At 39.3% G+C, this 20,520-nt stretch overlaps 1 protein-coding gene across 4 annotated transcripts in view; it reads right to left on the bottom strand.

Annotated features, from left to right (window-relative positions):
• Positions 1-20,520, bottom strand: part of RBM33 (RNA binding motif protein 33) — a 105,644-nt gene that overhangs the window by 26,341 nt on the left and 58,783 nt on the right. For 3 of the 4 annotated variants that reach the window (XM_010585908.1, XM_010585900.1, XM_010585892.1), the window contains exons 11-15: positions 17,887-18,049; positions 16,657-16,988; positions 15,539-15,787; positions 14,370-14,657; positions 5,998-6,639 (exon numbers count right to left, since the gene is read on the bottom strand). In XM_010585908.1, the coding sequence (XP_010584210.1) occupies positions 5,998-6,639; positions 14,370-14,657; positions 15,539-15,787; positions 16,657-16,988; positions 17,887-18,049 (1,674 nt within the window). Of the gene's footprint in view, positions 1-1,731; positions 1,858-5,997; positions 6,640-14,369; positions 14,658-15,538; positions 15,788-16,656; positions 16,989-17,886; positions 18,050-20,520 lie in introns of those variants that run through there. The other variant, XM_010585916.1, reaches the window with a different exon arrangement.

Below are 20,520 nucleotides of genomic sequence, written 5' to 3' on the forward strand. Positions count from 1 at the left end.
TCAGAGCCACACCTCTGTACTAAACATCTAAGTCCAGGTCAAACCTGAAATACCATTTAACAAAGGCATTTGTGACTTCAATTTAAATTGGAAAAATCTGCATGCTTCCCCCTCAAGTTGAGATCACATTCAATTAGTTTTCATTTGAAAACAGGCTCTTTTTGTAATGCACTTTAAAGGTGTTCCAGTTGCCTTTAGTCATTTCCTCTCAGGAAACTGGGCTACTAGATACTCTGTAACACCAACATCATATCAATATGAATTTTGCACTGTAACACAATGGCAGAAAAACTCTCCTTTGAGACTTAACAAGAGTGACAAGCAATACCAAATGCCTTGCTTTCAGGGTGTTCAGGAGGAAGCAGCACACTTCTTCAATACACAATTTAAAAGTCTCCCGAGGAAAAGGAAAAAACCTGTTCTGCAGTCTACAACAGGAAATACTTTATTGCACGTCAGTTCAAAGATATCCACAGCAAAGATAAATTCAATTGAGGTAGATATCTCTTCCCCCTTTTGAGGATTTTATTACACACCCATAAAAAGTACTATCTATGTCTGGTTTGGTTGTCACCTTAAGTCCCTCTAGTTGCTAATGTGTCCACACGTGCCCTTGTATTTCATTTTCCCAGTAACCAAATACTCCCCAAACAGCACAAACACAGACCGCCTCACTACCCTCAAGCCATGAAATATTCTGTCTCTATAGGGACCATCCTCACTGGAGGTCTGGGAGGAGAGGGTTTCTTGCTCATTTTCAAATGTTTCATGAAAATATTATGTCTTTTTCATAACCAGAATACAACAGGGTTCCCTAACATCCTTTTTTATCCATATTTTGGGGGTGTTGTGGTTTGGGTTTTGGTTTTTTTTAGGTGGAGTTAAGAAATTTATGTCCATTTGTGAAATAACTCCAGAGTCAAATCTTGCAGGTTATGGCAGGCAGAGTCCTTTTTCAACATCATTTACATTAGTACTGCTTCAAAGGTCTTGCCCATTTTGACACTCTCTAAATGACAAACATGATATCTAGGCATTCAGATAGCATGTTTCTGCAGCTTCTTCAGTCTGCTGCTGGTAGAATACAGACATTATCCATGCCTCCTTCAAATAGTGGGATAGGAATAAACCAAAATGTCATTCTCCTGCTTCTTAAAAAGTAATAGTATGGTATGCAGCAAGAGGTCCTGTGCTGTTTCTCACAGCTGGTAGAGCTGCAGAGCTGGATGAAGGGCTACCTCAAGAATCTGTCACGCAAATGCCAAAAATCTTAGTGTTTGTAATTCCTGACATATTTAGATGAAAGGCGCTATAGAGCTTTCAAGTCAAATATTTTTAATTAAAAACTTGAACATACACATGCAAGTAGAAACAAGTACAAACATTAAGCAAAGCTGGTCGATAAGGTTACATTATCAAACAACAATCATCTCAGTCAGTATCTTTTTCCATATTTAGAACTCCATATTCATCTCTTGCGCTTCTCAGTTACTCTAAATCTGAATAAAGTTGTCTATCTTCCATTCCAATTCTTTTTTTTTTTTTTTTTTTTACAATCCAAGGACATTTTTTGTGACAGGCTTTTCAAACGAACGAACTTGCCAAATCTTTCTTCAAGCTTTTCAGATGAAGCATCATCTCAGGTTTTCAGGAATTACGATCACTAATAAGAGGGAACACTAAGATATTTATGTATTTTTATATACGTGTGTGTGTGTGTATATATACATATCTGAAAAAGCCCATTGTGCAGCTTTCCACAGAGACAAAGATTGGTGTGTTCTTGGTGCAGCATAAAAACCAGCATTTTCAGGCCTTTGGGACACACATCTCTGAGCATGGCAGGCTATTTTCTGGCTAGAGAGAAATCACCCAACAACAATATAAGATGACTGAATGATACAGAGATTTTAAGATACTACCATTTCCCACAGAACCTCCAACTAAATAAAAAATACGTTCAGCACATATTTCATATGATCTTAAGACATTTAAGGTTGTAGCTGGTACAAACCTGTTCTTCCAGGACTAAAGACACTTCTAATACATTGACTTAACAAATTCAATTGCACTTGGTACCAAACTATTTACTGTCAGACTGATCACAGAGAGTCCAAAGACCACCAGCCAGAAACAGCCAAGGACAAGGTGGGGGGGGGGGGAGTGAGCGGCAGCGTGTTGCTTAGTTGCTGTCTGGGGTTAAACCACCACAGTGTTAGAAAAGAAGAGGGAGTGAGGGATATTAGGGCTCAGAAGCATTTAAGAGATCTTTAAAAAGAGACACAACCACAAAGACAGATATAAATTCTTTCCCATGTCTCTTGAAGTATAATACAAATAGTCATAGATTCAAAATTGCAGCAAGAAAATGCTGTTTGGTCACAAAGAGAATTCTCCTAAATGTACATGTTAGACACTGGAATAGATGGCCAAATAAATCTCCAATAATGAGATCTCAGAAAAAGGTTGGACAAATCTGTCAGGAATGCTACAGAGTTCATCTCCCCTTTCAAGACAGAATAAATTATTTCTATAGTCCTTTCACCCCTATTTCTTATAATTTTATGATCACATTTTTAAGTGATTTATTAGGGTGTTTCTTCCCAACAAGCACTCTACAATCTCACTGAATTTACTCTTACGGGTATCTTTAGGATTGACTTCAGGCTCCTCACCAAGACAGGCAAATCTCAGATGTAGTAAAATATACTAGTATGCATACACAGCAAACACAGTGAACTCCTCTGTCTGGAAAGGATGGCTCTGAAGACATGCCACATAAAGCAGACCAGATCCATCAAAAGACATTTGGGCCTCTATGAAAACAAAACCTCAAACCTCAAAATTCTTCTGGTAAACACTAAGCACTGCCTCATTTTGCAGGAACATAACATTTGAAGGAGTAATTAAAATGGAAAACTATTCACTGTACTGCCATTCCTGCATAAATTACAGGAATATTAGAAAGGGATGGGCCTATCAGTGTTGGTGGGGGGACACGGGAGACAGGATTTGTTTAAAAAAAAAAGCATCAACAGACAAAAATCATTAATGACAGTACCTAACACATCATCTCAATATGCAGACTTAGTCTGACATACAGGAAATGCTGAATCATTTTCACTTCCCTTTTCTTTAAGTATAAGAAGCCATAAATTAAGGCATCTTACACATCAGGTAAACTGGACAAATTAAAATATATTTCTTGGAATTTAATTAGTAACTCTTACAATTCCATAAAAATACTTAAAAAGCAAACTCCTCTCAAGAGACAATATTGTGGAAACAGATGAAAGGCCATTTTACCTTCTTAAGTAACAGGGAATACTTCTACCTGGAGGTCAGAGATCCTCAGTAGTACTGCAGTGCCCAGCAACACAAATAAACAGTTAGAAGCTTAGACTGGGAAAGATATTGCCCTCAAGAGAAGAAACCATTCTCTTCTGACAGTATTTGTACACCATCAACCTCACCAATACACCAAGTACATCTCCTTAACTGTTAAGCAAAAAACATCACCAGCAACACAACACCATTTAATACTGGTTCTATGGATGGTCCTACTAAATTTCTAACAGTCCTTGCTACCAGCTCCTGTTGCAGGTCAATTTGGTCTAGATTGAGGCCAGACGCGTACTAGCTGCTGCTTCAACTGACAGTTCTACTATGGTGCTACACCACAGCTGGCAGGGTGGAAAAGAAGGGACTTTTCCAAGTCTTTACCAACATGAATCAAGAAAGCTTTGAAAAGGAAATGCATTGTGTCTAATGGCAAGCCATCTCGCTCATACATAGGTATTCAAAACATCTCTGCACAAAAGAGCTTTAGTAAGGAAAAAGGGTACAAATGATTAGACTGAGAGAAACTGCAGGATCAAGTCAGTGCATATAGATAAGAGATACCAGCCATCCCTTTGGCCAAAGGCAGAGAATCAGAGGAAGCACTATTACATGCTAAGGAGAACGGCTAGGAAAAATGAGATTTGGCTTTTCCTTTACATTTAGGGTTGAGGCAAGAGTTGCTTTATTTATTTTCACATGTGACAGGACTAAACACTAGAAGGGGAAAATAAATGGGATCTGTGATCTTTATAGTATTCAGAGTCCAAGCAGCTTTTAATTCTTCTTTAAAATGCTGTCAAAATACACAAGATTGCCCCCCCTGCTGCTCCTTTTTTTCTTTTTCCAAACTAGTCATAGATTCAGCTTGTCACTAACTGATTAAAAATCAATCAACTATCTTGATCAGTGTTAAACAGCTAACTACAACGCTTGCTTTTATTCTTCCACATTTGGAAGGAAAACTTAAAATGTCTGTGGCAATATGAAAAAAAGTAACAAAGGCTACATGTAAAGAACCTGCTTTACCTTGCTAAAACCTTGGTATCTGAAAGTTAAGAAAGATAGAGCAAATCTGCTTCTGTATACAATGAAAGAGGGGTTACACATGCATTTAATGAAGCTAATCACTCTTGCTTACCATGAGACTTATCTGAAACAAATCATTTATGGTTTTCTGAAATAGAGCATTATGATAAAAACTATTCCATTGTGAATGCTACTGTGGGCACTGATAACCATTTTTTATGAAGAGCTGTATACAGTGGTGACTGGCATTGTTTTGTTTCACCACATAATAAAAGAAGTTGTGCATGATTGCTTTATTCAATTATTCATGAATAAAAAACCTGTCATACCTCTTGCAGACCACCGGGATTCCTGCAGACATATTTAAATATAAATATTTTTAGCCCAACAGAATAAATTCCTTTCAACTTCTTGTACTTCATTCTTCTGTACTTAAGTTATCATGTCTGAGGAATTAGACATCCTCCAAGTCAGGTTGTTGTCAGCTCTATGTAGTCAACAAGGCCCTTTATGTTAATGTTTTGAAAGACCACATGGTCATTATCACAATTTTAAGTGTATTTAAGTTTTCTGAGCTGTAGAAAACATTTCTAAAAAGTACTTAAGACTTCGACATTTCGACTTCCTCCCCTTTTCTACAGAGTAAAGCCTAGCTTCCAAGGCCTTGTTCAGTCCCTGTTAACACACTGTTCACTTCATTGAAGACTCACAGCAGTTCTGCAAGTTTCCCTAACTAATGCTCTGAATAATTTAAGAAGCATTCTTCCAAAAAAACACCTCCAATGTATCACAGCATTAAACTACTTCACATCCTTCTTTCCTGCTTAGCATAAACCCAAGGACAGATTTCACCCTGACACAATCTCGCTATGTCCCCTCATCTCAGTTTCTTCAGAGCCCTAACAAATTAACTTGTCTTTTCATTTAAGACAGAAGAAATTTGGTCAACATACTTTGTGACCAAAGCCCCAGATCTTAAGTATGTACACTGCCATCAAGACCAGCATTGTGAGTCCTCCACAACACTGGTGCTCAAGGGACACTCTGCAGATAATAGACCCCTCATCAAAAGATAAGGAAATCTCATTTAGATGCAGAAGTGAAATGGTAACGTTTTAAACCCAGCCTCTAACAGAAGACTTCCCCCTCCAATATACTGCTTAAATTAGTTCCACAACATGCTTGCCGAGAAAATAAAAACAGTCTTCCCTTGAGTACAGAAACCACACTAACACCAGCATCTGCACACAACTAGAATTATGTGGCTTCAACTAACAAGCAGAAACCAAACCTTAAGAACAGCCACCCAAACCCTTTTCTCTGACCAATTATCAGACCTTAAGCAAAAGGAGCTCAGTTGAGAGTCTTTCAGACTCAAATTACTACTTAAAGGAGTATTAGTTCAGTGATAACTGCCTGGCAGTAAAGTGTTAGAGGAAACATTAATTTCTGGATAACTGCTAATAACTTACAGTTCTGAAAATATAAAATACGGACCATTAGGTTTGCTAAACCTGCTACTTCCCTTGTCAGCTTAGGCCCACTTTTTATTTTGGGATTACACAGAATGAAACACACAAAAACAAACCATGGCAACACACACGCATGAGATGAGCCTCGGAAACTTACCCCTCCTGACAACTTAATCACCCTGACTTTGCTGCCGACATGGGGCCCATCTCCACTACCACTGTTTGTCCGCTGCATGACAGTCCTTTTCACACCAGGTTTCAGTTCCTGGGGCCTTGCTTGTACCGAAGCCACTCGAGCAGTCTGTGTCGTGGGCAGCGATGCTGCAGCAGGCTTTGTCTGCAATACTTTCTGCGGTGCCTGAGGCGGACTCGGAGGTACTGTTCTAGTCTGCCTCAGCTGCTTCACTGGTTTCATCTGCTGTCCTTGATACTGCATATTCGCCCCGACCTGTGGGAAATCTGTGGGTTTGGGTTGGATATTTGGAACTACCGTATCTTGCTTTTTAACAAGGAGTCTGTTTTTCACATTTTGCCTGGTCTGTAAGCCGGAGTGGGGTATGTAAGGGCTGCCATTGGTGGGGAACTCGGAGGAGTCATCCTCCTGCTGCATGTAGGACTGCTGCGTAGACGGTTGCTGCTGCTGCTGCTGTTGCGCAAGTCTTTCGAGCAATTCTCTCTTTCTAGCACCAGCCTGCTGCTGCCGTCTCAGTTCCTTTTGTTTCAGAATTTCTTCTCTTAGACGCTTCTGCTCTTCTATCTTCAAACGATACAATCTAGTTTCTTCATCTTCATCTGGATACTACAAAGGAAAATGCAAATGAATTTATAAAATTCTGAACAAATGCCCAGCTTGGCCAAAACAACATGAAATTGTTGTTTCAGATGTTGTAAAGCCATAACTCTCTGAAGAGCTTTTTAAATTATCCTCGATACCAAACTAAGGCGATTAGTGGAGTATATCTGCTGGTAAGGTTTATTTGCTATTCATTACAGACAAACAGCTCAAATCTGGTTTAGGACTTAGATATATTACTTCCTAGACAGAAAAGCTTTAATACCAGTTGAAAAATCTTATCAGAATACTAAAAAAAAAAAAAAGAAAAAAAAAAAAAAAAAAAAAGAAAAAAAAAAGAAAAAAGAAGTTTTACAAATTGGAACTCATTTAGAAGTTTCTAAAACCAATTAAACTATTAATATAATTCAAGATATCAAAATATGTTTCAAATGGAAAGTAACAATACGAAGGCAACCCACTGTCACACAGGTTTTATCTTGCTCTTTTCTGACAAAGTAACAAAAGGTAGGGTGGTAAATGACCTGAAAGGCCCTGATTAGAACTATTGATTTTTCTCACTGAATTTTCAGCCTGATCTCAAACTCATTTGTCACACAATAATTGGTTATAATGAACAGCACAAGTCAATCTCTCTGACCTTGAACTCATGCACTCTCTTCAGAATCAAAATGTTGCCAAATGCAGTGTTGGAATATTAATGGTATATAGAGAATGCCTTTAATATTCCAGCCCTGGGCCCTTCTGAAAGTATTACACACCATCAAATAACCTTTCTAAAGATTCTTCAACTTTGGCAGAATGGGTTCTTATGAAAAGTTGTATAAAAATGGACAAGAGTCAAGGAAATGCAGATTCTCATCATCCTGGAAAAGAAATCAAATTGCTCTTGCGATACAATCACATGCATTTTTCAAAATTACAAAGCATACTTTTTCATTATATTATTTTTTTCTTTTCAACCATTTGAAATACTAAGTTAGAGATTTGTAGACACCGCTTACAAATAGTAATGAGCACAGCATTCTACTCAAGATATACTAATCACCCCTAACAAAAACAGGCTCTCAAAGTAACAATACTTTGCATGTTGGTAAATCACAACATAAATAATGCTAAAATGTTTCTCAAAAACTGGGAATCCATGATAAACAGTTATTTACCTTGCAGCAATTGGGTGCAAACTGTTTTCAACACAAATGCCATTTTTTTTAACATATACAACCCAAATGTGCAACATTTTTGTTTAGGGTTGTTTGTTTGTTTGTTTGCTTGTTTTTTTAATTCAAGTGCTTTTATTCCTGGTATGCCCCAGAATCCTCCCCAACCCAAGGGAAGAAAAAGCAGAACAGATTCAACCATAAAGCTGGACCACAGATATAAAAGCCCAATAGAGTCATCTTTGTACTTAAAGAATCCAGATGCACAAATCCTGAATGCTTGTTTCCTTCAGCTGTAACTGCTTCTTCCCTGAGCATGTATTGATAGGGATTATTCCCACAGTTACTAAAATATAGCTGTATGTCTCACACTAGAAGTCCAGCCTAAACAATGGCTAAAGTAAGACTTCAACAAAACTGGATTTGTAAAAGTTGTATTTATTTACTTTTTAAATATGGGCTATAGTTCAGGAATGAGGTCTAACACTGGCCTTTTTTTTAAGAATGCTTCACATACCAAAAGGTTCTGATCTTCCTCTGTACTTCTTGGACTATGATAGTGGTGATTAATGACTAATCACTGTAACAACTAGATTACAGGTCTTTGTTGATAGATGGCAACAGGAATGTACTTCTACAGGAGGAAACTCAGATATTTCATTTTATATTGAAAATTGGAACTGCTGGATTGTAGTTTTTAAAAAAAAAAAAAGAATAAAACCTTTATGAAATACAGTAAAAGGATAAGACCCTTAAATATAGTTTGCATAGGACAAAAAAATACAGGTAAGCTCCAGATAGGAAGAAGATGCGCTGTTATGCAGATCCTGATGCCATGAATAAAATTTTCAGTCATTTTCAGAGACAGTAAATATCTCAGTTATTGAAATTGTCCAAACAGAAAACTTGTTTCACTTAATAAATTAGTTTATTCACTTGCTTTGCTTTAGATCAGAATATTCTACATTTTATCTAAACAAGTTTGATGGATGCCAGTGAGCCAGTACCAAATTTACCTTTGGAGGGAGCAGCGTATTTTTTTTTCCCCTGTATGTTCAGTTGAGAGTGTCAATACCAGTATGAGTCTGCATGAGACCAGCTCTTCTATCAGCTGTCCTTTATTATCAGGGACCTGTCTGCTCATTTTATCATCTAACAAGTTCTGAAGGCCTTGGAAGTTGTATACCACAATGTGGTAAGTTCAAAACGCTAACTCAAGGGTTACATATAGCAGCAGAAAGATGTGTACTTTGTGGCACTCTGAGTCTTGCCAGCAGACAAGGAATGAACATCCTGAGGGACTCTGACCAATTTGTCCATGCAGTATGGACAGATACACCAATTTCAACTACACTAGCATTAAACACAAAAGACAACTGACAAACACATATTAAGTTAGATGAATGCTTAGTAGAATCTTCAGGCAACTTGATCTCAAATATAATCTGAAATTTTCCTTTCAGAATCTCAACTCCATACTTACAAAATTAGTAATGATCCTATGAAGTCCATCCCTTCTTAAAGGGTCAGCTTTTAAATCAAGGGTCAAGAGTTTTGAGGTTTTATGACAACTACAGATCAGCCTGTTAATGGGCTATAGGTAGACCTATATCCTTCAACTTCATAAGCAAGCTGCTACTACTGTTAAGTTCTCAGTAAAATACCCTTGGAGCTAGAGAAAGGCCCAACAATATAAAGGCCCTGTGATGATTAACAAAATAGTTGCATTAGGAGTCAGGTTTAATTGAAATTAGTTGTGCAATGACCCAACAGTACAGATTCAGAATGGCAGCAAACTCCTTACTAGGATGAAAACAGGGGCAGATAAATCCTTTGCTGCTCAGCTTTAAGAGTACCTTATATAGACTAAACTATAGAGCGTGGGTGTGTGTGGGTGTATATATATATATATATATATGACCTATAGCATATATAAATTACCTACAGTATTTAATAAGGAGCTTCATCATACAGAACAGGCAAGACAGTGTATCAGGTCAAGTCAGAAACAGTACACAATGCCTACTGCTAGTGATTTTCATCCCATTAGCTCAATAAGCCCAGTACAGTTTTCCCCAACAAGTAGCCCTGCCAAAAAAAAAAAACCCCAACCAAAAAAAACCAAACAAAAAAACCAAACAACAACAACAACAAAACATGCAAGCATTTTGCCCAGAGAAAGCAGACATCCTTCAAAGTTGTCCTAAAGTTCACAGCTTGTGTTTGGAAGTTTGCTGCCAAAAGCAGCATTATCTGCAGGTGAAGAAGCAGAAAAACTTAAAGCAATCTTTTTCTTGACAAACAACTGATGCTTCACTGTTTTCCTGTAGAAAACTCCACAACATGAAGAAATGGTACATTGTATACGGCTCCTCCTTTTACAGGAGGCTACAGAGTACAAAGGGTCAGAGATGCAAATCATTTCCCTTGGTTTTGTGGAGGTGGGGTTGCTTTGTTGAGTTTTGGGAGTTTTTTGTTTTGGGGGGGGGGTTGGTGTTTGGGGTTTTTTTTAAGCAGCGATTCTCATCCATCTTGGAACAGTTCCTGAACACAATGTATTTCACTGTTGTTTAAAGGGAACACTAAACCTTAGCTATAGGTTTTTCTTCTGCCTTAAGGTCCAAAGCAGCTTTGATGGAAAGTGCCAAAGGAAAATGTTACTGCTTTTCTGAGTCTAGCTGAAGAGCAGCAGTAAGAGAAGCAGCAGTCCTACATCATTCTCCAGGAGAACGTAGAATGCCACTGTTGACTGAGGAAAAGACAGCAAAGACATGCTCTAAAACAAGGGATTAAACTTTCTACTGAAATGCAAGTCCTTGTATCAGTAGCTTGCTTTCCATATAGTTAATTAAAAAAAAAAAAACACACACCTTTTCAGAAGTCTGCAGGCTTCTTACTAGTTAATAGAACTAAATGCAGAGTCATAAGAACCAGATACTATAAGTGTTCTGGTTTGCTATCAAGGAACAGAAAAGGAATCATGCAACCAAGCTCACTTGTGTCCCTCAGAAGAATGGGTGCAAGGACAAAGCACTCAAAATGGTTTTATCTGTAGCATAAACACAAACCTATTCAGCAGGTTTAATCTTTATTTTTTTTCAGTTGTAATGGTAGAAACAAAAGAGGCTAGAATAGCTTGTCCAAAAATTCATGACAAGTATTCATAAAAGGTAAGGCCAGATCCAAATGGCATCATTTGGCGCTTGTGTTCAAAACCACAAAACATCTTAAATAAAGGCACCCACATACACATCACACACTTCACACTGCTGACAACATCAGCTCCTGAACCCTAGGAAGGTATGAGTCATCCTACAAAACACAGGTACTGTACATCTTGGACAAAGAGGAAGTGAATTAAGAACAAGGTTACAGGTTACTCTGAGAAGCACATTGCCCTCTTATGATCTTCCAACTGGAAAAAGACTGGGATAAGAACTTTCTAAGCACAAGACAGGAGGCACCATCATTAAAATTTTGAAATCAAGCCTATTTAAACTGGAGAGAACTCAAATTTAGACATGTACAATGTTTCAGGTAGCTAATTTCCAAAAAGATGAAAAGATTTAGATACATTTGGTCTAACAATTTAATGCAGCAACTATTTTCCATATTGCGGGCCTTGTTAAAAAAAGACAGCAACATAACATTCAAGAACCCAACTTCAAAATTTGCTGCTTTTGGGAGAATGGAATGTGAAGATTTTCTTTCAGTATATCAAGGACATTAACTGCAATATAAGTAGTAATATCAGTACACCTATGATTATGTAGTGGTCTACTAATTTCTCTCCTGTTCTGAGCTCCAATATCCGTTTCTTCTGAAGAGATTCACATTACCTTTCTATATGCTCCCCCTCCTTTAAACTTAAAAATGCTTCAGCTTGCCTTAATTCCTCTTATCCTAAACTGACGTCAACATGAGCAGAATTATGCCAACGGTCATCACCCATACTTTCCAACCGAGGATATGCAAAGTTTAAATCTTGGAGAGTAACAGCTATTCTAAACAGGGGCATATAAAGTCAGTATTTTTCGGCCTCACAGGAACAGGAACACAAGCATACCATTAGTAAAGTAGAAATATAGTTTTTAATCTTCTAGTCACTCAGGTTGCAAAGCTTTCAAATATCTATTTTGAAGGTGAGCAAAAACTTTAATAGCCAATATTGCTATTTTTTGGTGCTTCCTGAATGATAGGGCATTTGTAAATATGGCCACTGACTCTTCAGGAAGAAGGATGCAAAGAAAAGTCTTAATAATTTTCCAGTTGAAGACACTTGCAAAATAACCTGCCCAATTCAGTTATGAGCAATACAGCTAGAAAAGATGACAGAACTTAACTCTTTCTCATCTTCATAGAAAGCAAAAGAACATGACAAAGTTAGCTAATTCCAAGAAAAATACACAAAAAAGACTGGAAAACATTACAATCTGCCGAAAGAGAGAAATGTAATAACCCACATAACAACAACAGTTAAAAATACAATCAAATGCTTGGAAATGAACATAACTAGTGCAGCAATCCTGTTTGTAGACGTGACAATAAGCGTCAATGAACAAGACTACCACAGTGGCACTGCTGAAAAGGGACTGTTTGTAGCAAAAGGCTCTATTTCAAGTCCACTTTGAAAGGAGAAGTGTTCTGTGCATGCACACATTCACACACTTTTCTAGTGCTTGCCAAGTGTATCTACAAAGGCTTTACTTTTACGGTTAATAACAGGAGACACTAGGAGACATCATTTTTTCCAAGGTAACTTTTTTTTATCCTGTTTTGCAAAAACTTACATAAAACAGGTATCAAACTGTTTTCAAAGATAGCTTTGACATAGAATTAAAATGAAAGCTTTATTTGTAAAATACCAAGAATTCAGACGAGTAAGATTAGTCAGTGTTATAACTACAGGTTTGTTAGGATATGTATAAAACTTAAAATGGAGAGAACAAGATGACTGCTTTGGAGTGGGGTTTTTTGTTCTGATTTTTTTTGTTGGGGTTTTTTGTTGTTGTTTTTGTTGGGTTTTGGGGTGTGTGTGTTTGGGTTTTTTTTAATTCATTTGATTACGAGGAGTGAAAAAAAAATTCATTCATTTTTCTAAACACTGACAGGGATATTTCAGAATTAATGCCTTAATTTTCATATGATTACACTATGGAAGAACTTTAAGATATTTTAGATGAGGAGGCCTGTAGGTGATTTGCTTCAAAACTTACCTTACTAACAACCTGAAAGACAGAGGCTTCTCTAAGAGGCACTGCATTTTCTGTGACTTACATTATTCCAAGAGACTGAATTCACGGGAAGGTGATTACTTAAGTCATTTTTTCAAAAAAGATCAAAATTAAAAGCTGAAAAGCCGAAATAAGGATTTTTTTTTTAATATTTCCATTGAAAAGCAAGTGCACAGGAGGTCAAGCACTGCTAGCTATGGGTTTCTTTTGTGCCTCATTTGTGAAAATTAGTTATGACCATCCCTAATTCAAGAACAAGATGAAAAGCTAATCATGAGCAGCTTAAAGGGAAGACAGTATTATCACAATTAAAGCTTTCAACAGTTGTTGAAGAAAACCTGGTCCTCGAGACAAGATTCATGGTCAACTAAACTATAAAGATTTACAGTTCTGCTCAGAATAACCTGACACTCAGAAATTATACAGGGTGCATTTAGCCGTCATGTTCCTCTGTTACCTCCTGATGTTCAGGATCAACAGCACCATCAGTGCAATCCTACCCACTCTCTCAAGCCAACAGTGCTCATGGAGAGTCTTCTCTAGCTTCCACGAGAATCTGTGCATGGAAATGGTCATCTGTTCACATTGCATGAGCCAAAAACACTGGCATCTCATTTTCTGATTGTGCAGAGTACTAGCAGAGCAAACAGCATTTTCTCCAAAATGGAACACTTAAGAGCATCTCCTATTTTCCCTCTTGCCAAAAGGTTTCATAAAAGAGAGATTTTCTTCTTCAAGAGCAAGATGCTCCATGGACGATGCAGCTGCAATCTCCTGCATGAGTGCTCAAGGCCCTAGAGGAGACTCAACAGCCTAAAGGAAAACAACATGAAGAAGATAGCTCTCCAAACAGCTTTGTTTTTTCTTTTTTCCTTTTCTTTTGAGTCATACAGCATCATAGGAAATAGAAGAGAAGAAGCTTTCTGACTTAGAACAACATGATTACCTGAAAAAAAAAAAAGGGATCATAATCCTGGAAATAAAAAATGGGCACAATGGGTATTTCAGAGGCTTGTGTCATTGATGACCTTTACTCAGCCTCTGCCTTTTCACAGTACAAGTGACGACTCCTCCTGCAAAACAGATTCACCACAGCCTTGCCAACCTTCCAGACTTCCTTTTTTTGTCAATGGAGACTGGTTTTGCTATCCCATTAAAGAGAAAAGTGCAACTCAGAAGGGAGGCCTCTAGTGGCACCAAAAAATACTGGGTAAATAATACATTAAGTGTGTCAGACTAGAAAAGTTTCTAAAAGGTGGGAGGGTTTTTTTCTTGGTTTTTGTTTGGATTTTTTGTGTTTGTTTATTTGGTTTTGGTTTTTTTTTTAAAAAAAAAGCCTTACCTCTGGTTCAGATTTTACTTCTGATTTTGCTTGGCCCACTGGTGTGATTGCTTTAGCTTTCATCTCAGGCCTGCCCTGTGAGTTTCCAACACCAGCTACAGACTTCGTGGCAGACATCGTGCTGGTAATGGGTTTGACCTGAGCAGCTGGGGTAGAGGTTCTCCTGTTGTTGCTCATTTCCATAGCATGTGATGGTGCTATTGGCAATTCACGCAAGTTACTATTTCTTGGAGCAGTTGACTGTAGCTGCTGATTCGGACGCTTCACAATATTTTGTGATGGTGTATTCTGAAAAGCAGAAAGGAACAAAACTGCTGACTTCCACTACAAACCAGACTAAAGTGTTGCCTGTTTCACATTTTCGTGATTTAGTTAAGTTTGGGGAAAAAAGCTTTTTGAAGAGCTGTAGTATTTTCAATGCATATTGAAGAAAAATTATAGAAATGAGAACATTTTAAACAACAGTGGTTTGTTTTTTGTTTTTTTAATTAAAAGCAAAACTGAATCTCACTTGTTTCACTTCTTTCTCAGAAACTGGCTTCACTGTGTGATTTACTTTCCTAATCAAAGCAATTATTCTGAACTACAGCCATGTTGTCCTGAGCACTGCTACAGACTGTTGTGTTACCACAATCTACCAAGCAACAGAATATGCTGCAAAGAAGCAAACTCACAAGACATGAGTGGTACTATCTGAACCAGAAAGCTTATTAGCAGTGGTACAGAGAGGCCTTCAAATTGAAAGACAATGTCAGAGAACTGGCTCCCACATGATCAGAGGCTACCAGCAGTTTTAAAATCTTATTAAGCAAACCTATCCTCCAAATCCCCTTTATTGCCAGTTTTTGGGCAACCGCATCATCTCTTATTGGACCCAGATCAAGAAAAACACTGAAGATTGGAGGAGAAAAGAAAAAGGGAAAGGTACACATGCTATTTTTAGATGTAGGTTATAAAATGATCAAGGCAGAAAAGGAGCAAGAAATGGTGAAAGAAGCAGACAGAGCAGGAAGGGAATAAATGGGACTGAAAAACCACACTGGTGAGTTTTGAAACCTGGGCTTACATGCCTGCTACCCAGTGTAACACAAACAGGTACACCTGCTAACTGGTTAACACTTGCTAACCCCAGAGTCACGCAAGGCAACATTGATGTATGTGGTACTTACATGCCTTGGCTTCATTGGACCCTGTCGTGGCTGACACTGCATCCTGTTGTTATTTGGCTGCTGCTGCGTGGCCTGCATGTGAGGCCTGAACTGTGGCTGGTTCATGGGCATCAAGGGCTGTGGTGGCCCTTGGAGATGATGATGGTGTTGCTGCTGCTGCTGTTGGTGATGGTGTTGCTGCTGCTGCTGGTGATGGTGCTGCTGAGGCTGAGGTTGTGGCTGAGGCTGTAATGGAGGATGCAAGGGACCCTTCATGTGAAGAAAAAGATTATTTGTTTTTAGTTTCAAGGTCATAAACTCCTGAAAAGTAGCTCCAGCCTCCCAAGTCCTCAAAATACCTGTATGCAGCTACAGACCAGGCTGAACTGGAAATACACCGAGTGAAAAACCAGACTAACAGAAGCTGTGCAAGGTAGTTCTACACTTAAACCTGCGTAATTCAACAGTTTAAGTGAAAAAAGGTGAATGCAAGGGTTCCTGCCCTCTGCCCCCTCTTCTAATGACTTTTAAACTGTTTTTTTGTTTGTTTGTTGGGGTTTTTTATATTCCCCCCCCCCAACATCACCAGCCTCCAGGATTTCCCCCACGTTCAAAGCACAGACACCATGAAAAGATCCCGCAGAAAGCCCACAGAACATGCAGGGCCCTCCACACCACCCTGCAGGTTCCCAAAACATTTACCCACTTGAAGCAGCAATTCGGCTTCCTCCTGGTTTGCGGGAGGCCCCCGGCTCCCCGCCGTGCTCCGCAGCTGAGCGGCAGAGGGCGCTCCCGCCCTGCCGCTGACCCCAGCCGGGGCACCGGGGCCGGGGCACCGGGGCCGGGGCACCGGGGCCGGGGCACCGGGGCCGGGGCACCGGGGCCGGGGCACCTCTCCATACCTCTGCGGAACTAAAGCAAGTTAAGGAGCCAGGGCCGGGCTGCAAGCTCGCTATCGGAAATACGTTAGCGCTGGCAACTGGGGCGAAAATGAATCGCCTCTTCAGGCGCAAGCAATAAAAAGCGTTACAGGTCCATCTGCCTCATACCTGTAATCTCGAATAATGGCCCTTGAGTTACGCTACTGCTATCAGCCTACCAGGCGTCACGCGTTCCTCGTAGGTGCTGCAGACCCGTACCTGCATGCTGGGCTGCGTGTGTGCGGCGAGGAAGGGCTGTCCCGGAGCCTGCAGGAACTGCTGCCTCGGAGGGATGAACGGCCGCGGGTTTGCTGAACCCGGCTGGTTGAAGTGGAGAATCCCCACAGGACCTTGAGGCTGCATGTTCGGCCGTACCGGCCGCTCTCGGGGAAATACTGGTTGTTGTCCCTGCTGATTAAATGCTGGCCCGGGCTGGCTGAAGGGCATCGGATTTTGGGTAGGGACAGGATGCGCACTATTAAGAAGTGGGGGAGGTGGCGGTGGTGGGGGGCTTCGCTGCTCAAACAAGTGATGACTTGGAAACCTTGGATCTGTGGGAATCAGGAAAGCAATTAAACGACAAGCTCCCAGGGACACAAACACATTCCCGAAATGTAGAACTCATTCTGATTTGGAAAAGTAACCTGAAATTTGTAAAAAGCAAAATTGTATGGGATGTTTTAATTTTAAGAGCTACCCTCAAGGTTATGTTTTTCTTGCTTCTGCCACTTGCGTATAAAAGAAACTGATGCTTGAAAGACTAGCACAACTGGTACTTTGCTGGAATTAGCAATACCTTTTAGAAATTCTACTTTAATGAAATCAATTAAGGATTCCAGGGATTATAGTTTAAACCACACAAGAACTCATAGAACGTTGATACCATTTGCTGACCAGATATTTATCAAATTTTTTACATATTTTGTGTAAAATGTCTATAACATATACATTATATACATGCATACTATGCATATGCAGTATATACATGTACCTATATATATACATACACATGCACTTACCATCTATTTTGTTTGCTATGCTGTATCATTTTAGCTAACCTTAACAGATTTTTTACAGCACACACATAGTCCAGGCAGTTTAAAAAGTTACTAGTGGAAACCAAAGCGTAGGGAGAGTACTAGTTATCTAAAACGTAACAAGTTACAAACAACTTTATTGCAACAATCACTTAGATATTAATTTTATTTTGTATCTGCATAAATATCCAGATTGATGGTAGTTACAGATGGAGACATACATTTACATCAAAAAAGTAAAAAGATACCAGACCACTGGAATTTTTGGGATGTACTAGCCTGGCTACATCAAACAGGATCTTGCGGCCTTCACGTTCTTCCGAACACTTCATGTCATACGATACACACTGACACTGCATAGCCATTTTACAAAAAGTGGATTTTGTATGTTAATGGAAATAAAAATGCTTACCTGCCGCTAAGAAGAAAGGATCTCTTTCCTGAGGAGGTGGAGGTGGGAGCGGTGGTGGCGGTGGTGGTGGCCCTCTCCACTGGTCCTGAATTGGCAGCCTTGGGGCTTGGGAGAAGTTGGTAGGAACTGGTCCAGGCGTATGCTGTTGAAAGTCTGGAGGGCCCTATTTAATAAGGCAGAACTAAGGTTAAGGCTAACACCCAGGAATTTATCTGTTGTCTGCTATAACTTTTTTCCTCTTACAAATACAATTGCTTTATGATTTATCTCCTATCGTCTGTACAAGTCGGCAGCTCTTACTGAGTCATTCTTTCACAATGGAAGAGATATTAAACCCCAGCACAGTACCTTGAAATGAATTCACAATGTTTTAATAATCACTAGCACCACAGGAATGCCATTTCTTCTCAAGCTTATTGAAATCCATGCAATTATTGACCTTCTTTCCCATTAATCCAAAAAAATCTGAATGTCTACTTTAGAAGACATTCCTGACATTTATCTTCTTAAACCATGCCATTCTTCACCACCAATTTAGTACAACGTAAGCTGGAGAAGTGAAACAGCTTTACTTAAAAAAAGGGGGGAGGGGGGGAAGGACAATTTATGGCATCCAGAAAATTAAAGAAGTCATCTTTCAAAAAGAAGTAACAGTAGAGCGATACTTCTGTCTATTCACAACCTCGCATCTGAAGCATTATAAGAAAGAGTGCAAAATTATCTTTCCTCCAGTAAGGTGGTTTTGGTTTTCTTTTTTTAAATGTAAAGTGAGCCTTTACATACTGCACAAAGCAGGATGTTAATCCAAAAGCAGAACTTTGCAGAAGACACACTTAATTGAGTAATTAACGCTATCATTTTTTTCTTTTATATCAAAAGTTGACAAAATACATTGGCAATCTCTGATAAACGAAAGCAGCTTTGCTTCACATCAATCATTATATTCACAAGCATCTCCTTATTATGTGTGAATAAATCAAATAAGTAATGAAAATCTAAGAACCTTCTTTTTTTTTCCCTCTTTATACAGATTCTGAAATCAGTGGTGCCATCTGTTCTGTCTACATCTGATGCTCACCTTAAAGCTTAAAACCCGCCATTGCTGAAGACATGCTTTTCAAAACACATTTCAGACCAAGCACTCCCTGCTAGACTGAAATATGGTCATCAGCAAAGGACCAAACAACTAAGCTGCAGTAGCTTATCATTTATCTATTGAGCTACCCTCACCAACAGTACGCACAGTTTCACTCTACCCTATTTGTGCTGCAAAAATACTAGCATTTTAGGAAAAGAATTTCCCACACAGCAAAAATGGGTATTTGCCCTGGAAACTGAAGTCTACTTATTAATGAAGTAGCAGGAGACAAAGCTGCTTCATACCCTTCTACCAGCACAACACAACTGGGATTGGCAAGGCCCAACCAAGTAGATGAGAGGCACTGAAGATCACAGCCATTATTAAATCTGTGGCCTTCTTGAAAACACCTACACGGGCATATGTTTATATGACCTCTTATTTGGAAGCAAGACTGTGACTACTTATTTTATGTCATTATACAGCCATCAACTGTAAATACTTTATCATTCCTAGAGATTAAAGGTTCTATATCTCATTGCCAGTGCTCCTTCCTAGTCAGCCAGTCTCCCGTGAGTATTTCATTTAGTGGAAAGACATCATGTTACACTCAAGCATGACAGTCCTCATAACATACACACTGTTTGTAGGAGGAGCTGCTACACTTCTCCAAGTGAACAGTTACCAACACAAAATACTCTTGCCACCTCGGAAGAGACTAACACCTTTGAATTTCACAGACTGTCTGCAAACAGCAGCAGTTGGAGGAAGAGGGATTTATTTGGGATGGAGAAAGTGACATTTATTTGTCTCATCAAAATCCATTCAGGTTTAGCTGAACAAGGCTGTTCAACTGCATTGCCCTTCCCTCATGTTGAGCAGGACAGCGCTGGCTGCCTGCCAAAACAGCAACTGAACACAAACCTTGAGGAACCTGACCCTTCGCTCCCAAAACACACCTCTACCATCACCGCACGTAGGAGCTGCCAGAGGTACTTTCAAACTCAGGTTAAGTGCATTCCCTGATCTTGGAAGCCTTGGTGATAAAAGCCTATTTCTCAAAGCACTGCTCTTACAGCCATCCTAGAGAATACACAGTGCTTCCACAAGCTGCACAGCCTCAAGGGAGGCACCCAGCAAACCAACTGATACTTAGCCATTTAGTTATTAGTTTATCACTGGATAATGCATAAGGTCACTGCAACAGAGGCAGGGGAGAAAGCAGTTCATTAGGGCAGCTTCACACAAGACGGGTTTTATCTTGCATCTTATTTACAGCATGTAGTCACATGAGCATATCGCAGCTGGGGAGAGAAAGCGGTCTCAACAGACAACCTTTTTCCTATTTTCAGAGAGCTTGACTTGGAAGCTCTGAAAATTCTCCCTGTATTTTTCTCTAGACACAACATACGCCTACTTATATCTTAGTTATTTCTAAAATAGCCAGCAAAAAACAAATTACATGGAAACTTACTGAAACCTGGGCTAATAAAATATAAGTATCACATATTTGGCAGCAGTAATGTTCTGACTGGGCTTGTTTCCAAGCACCAAAT

Source organism: Haliaeetus leucocephalus, unplaced genomic scaffold (genome assembly GCF_000737465.1).
Source record: "Haliaeetus leucocephalus isolate CR32 unplaced genomic scaffold, Haliaeetus_leucocephalus-4.0 Scaffold0, whole genome shotgun sequence".
Lineage (NCBI taxonomy): Eukaryota > Metazoa > Chordata > Aves > Accipitriformes > Accipitridae > Haliaeetus > Haliaeetus leucocephalus.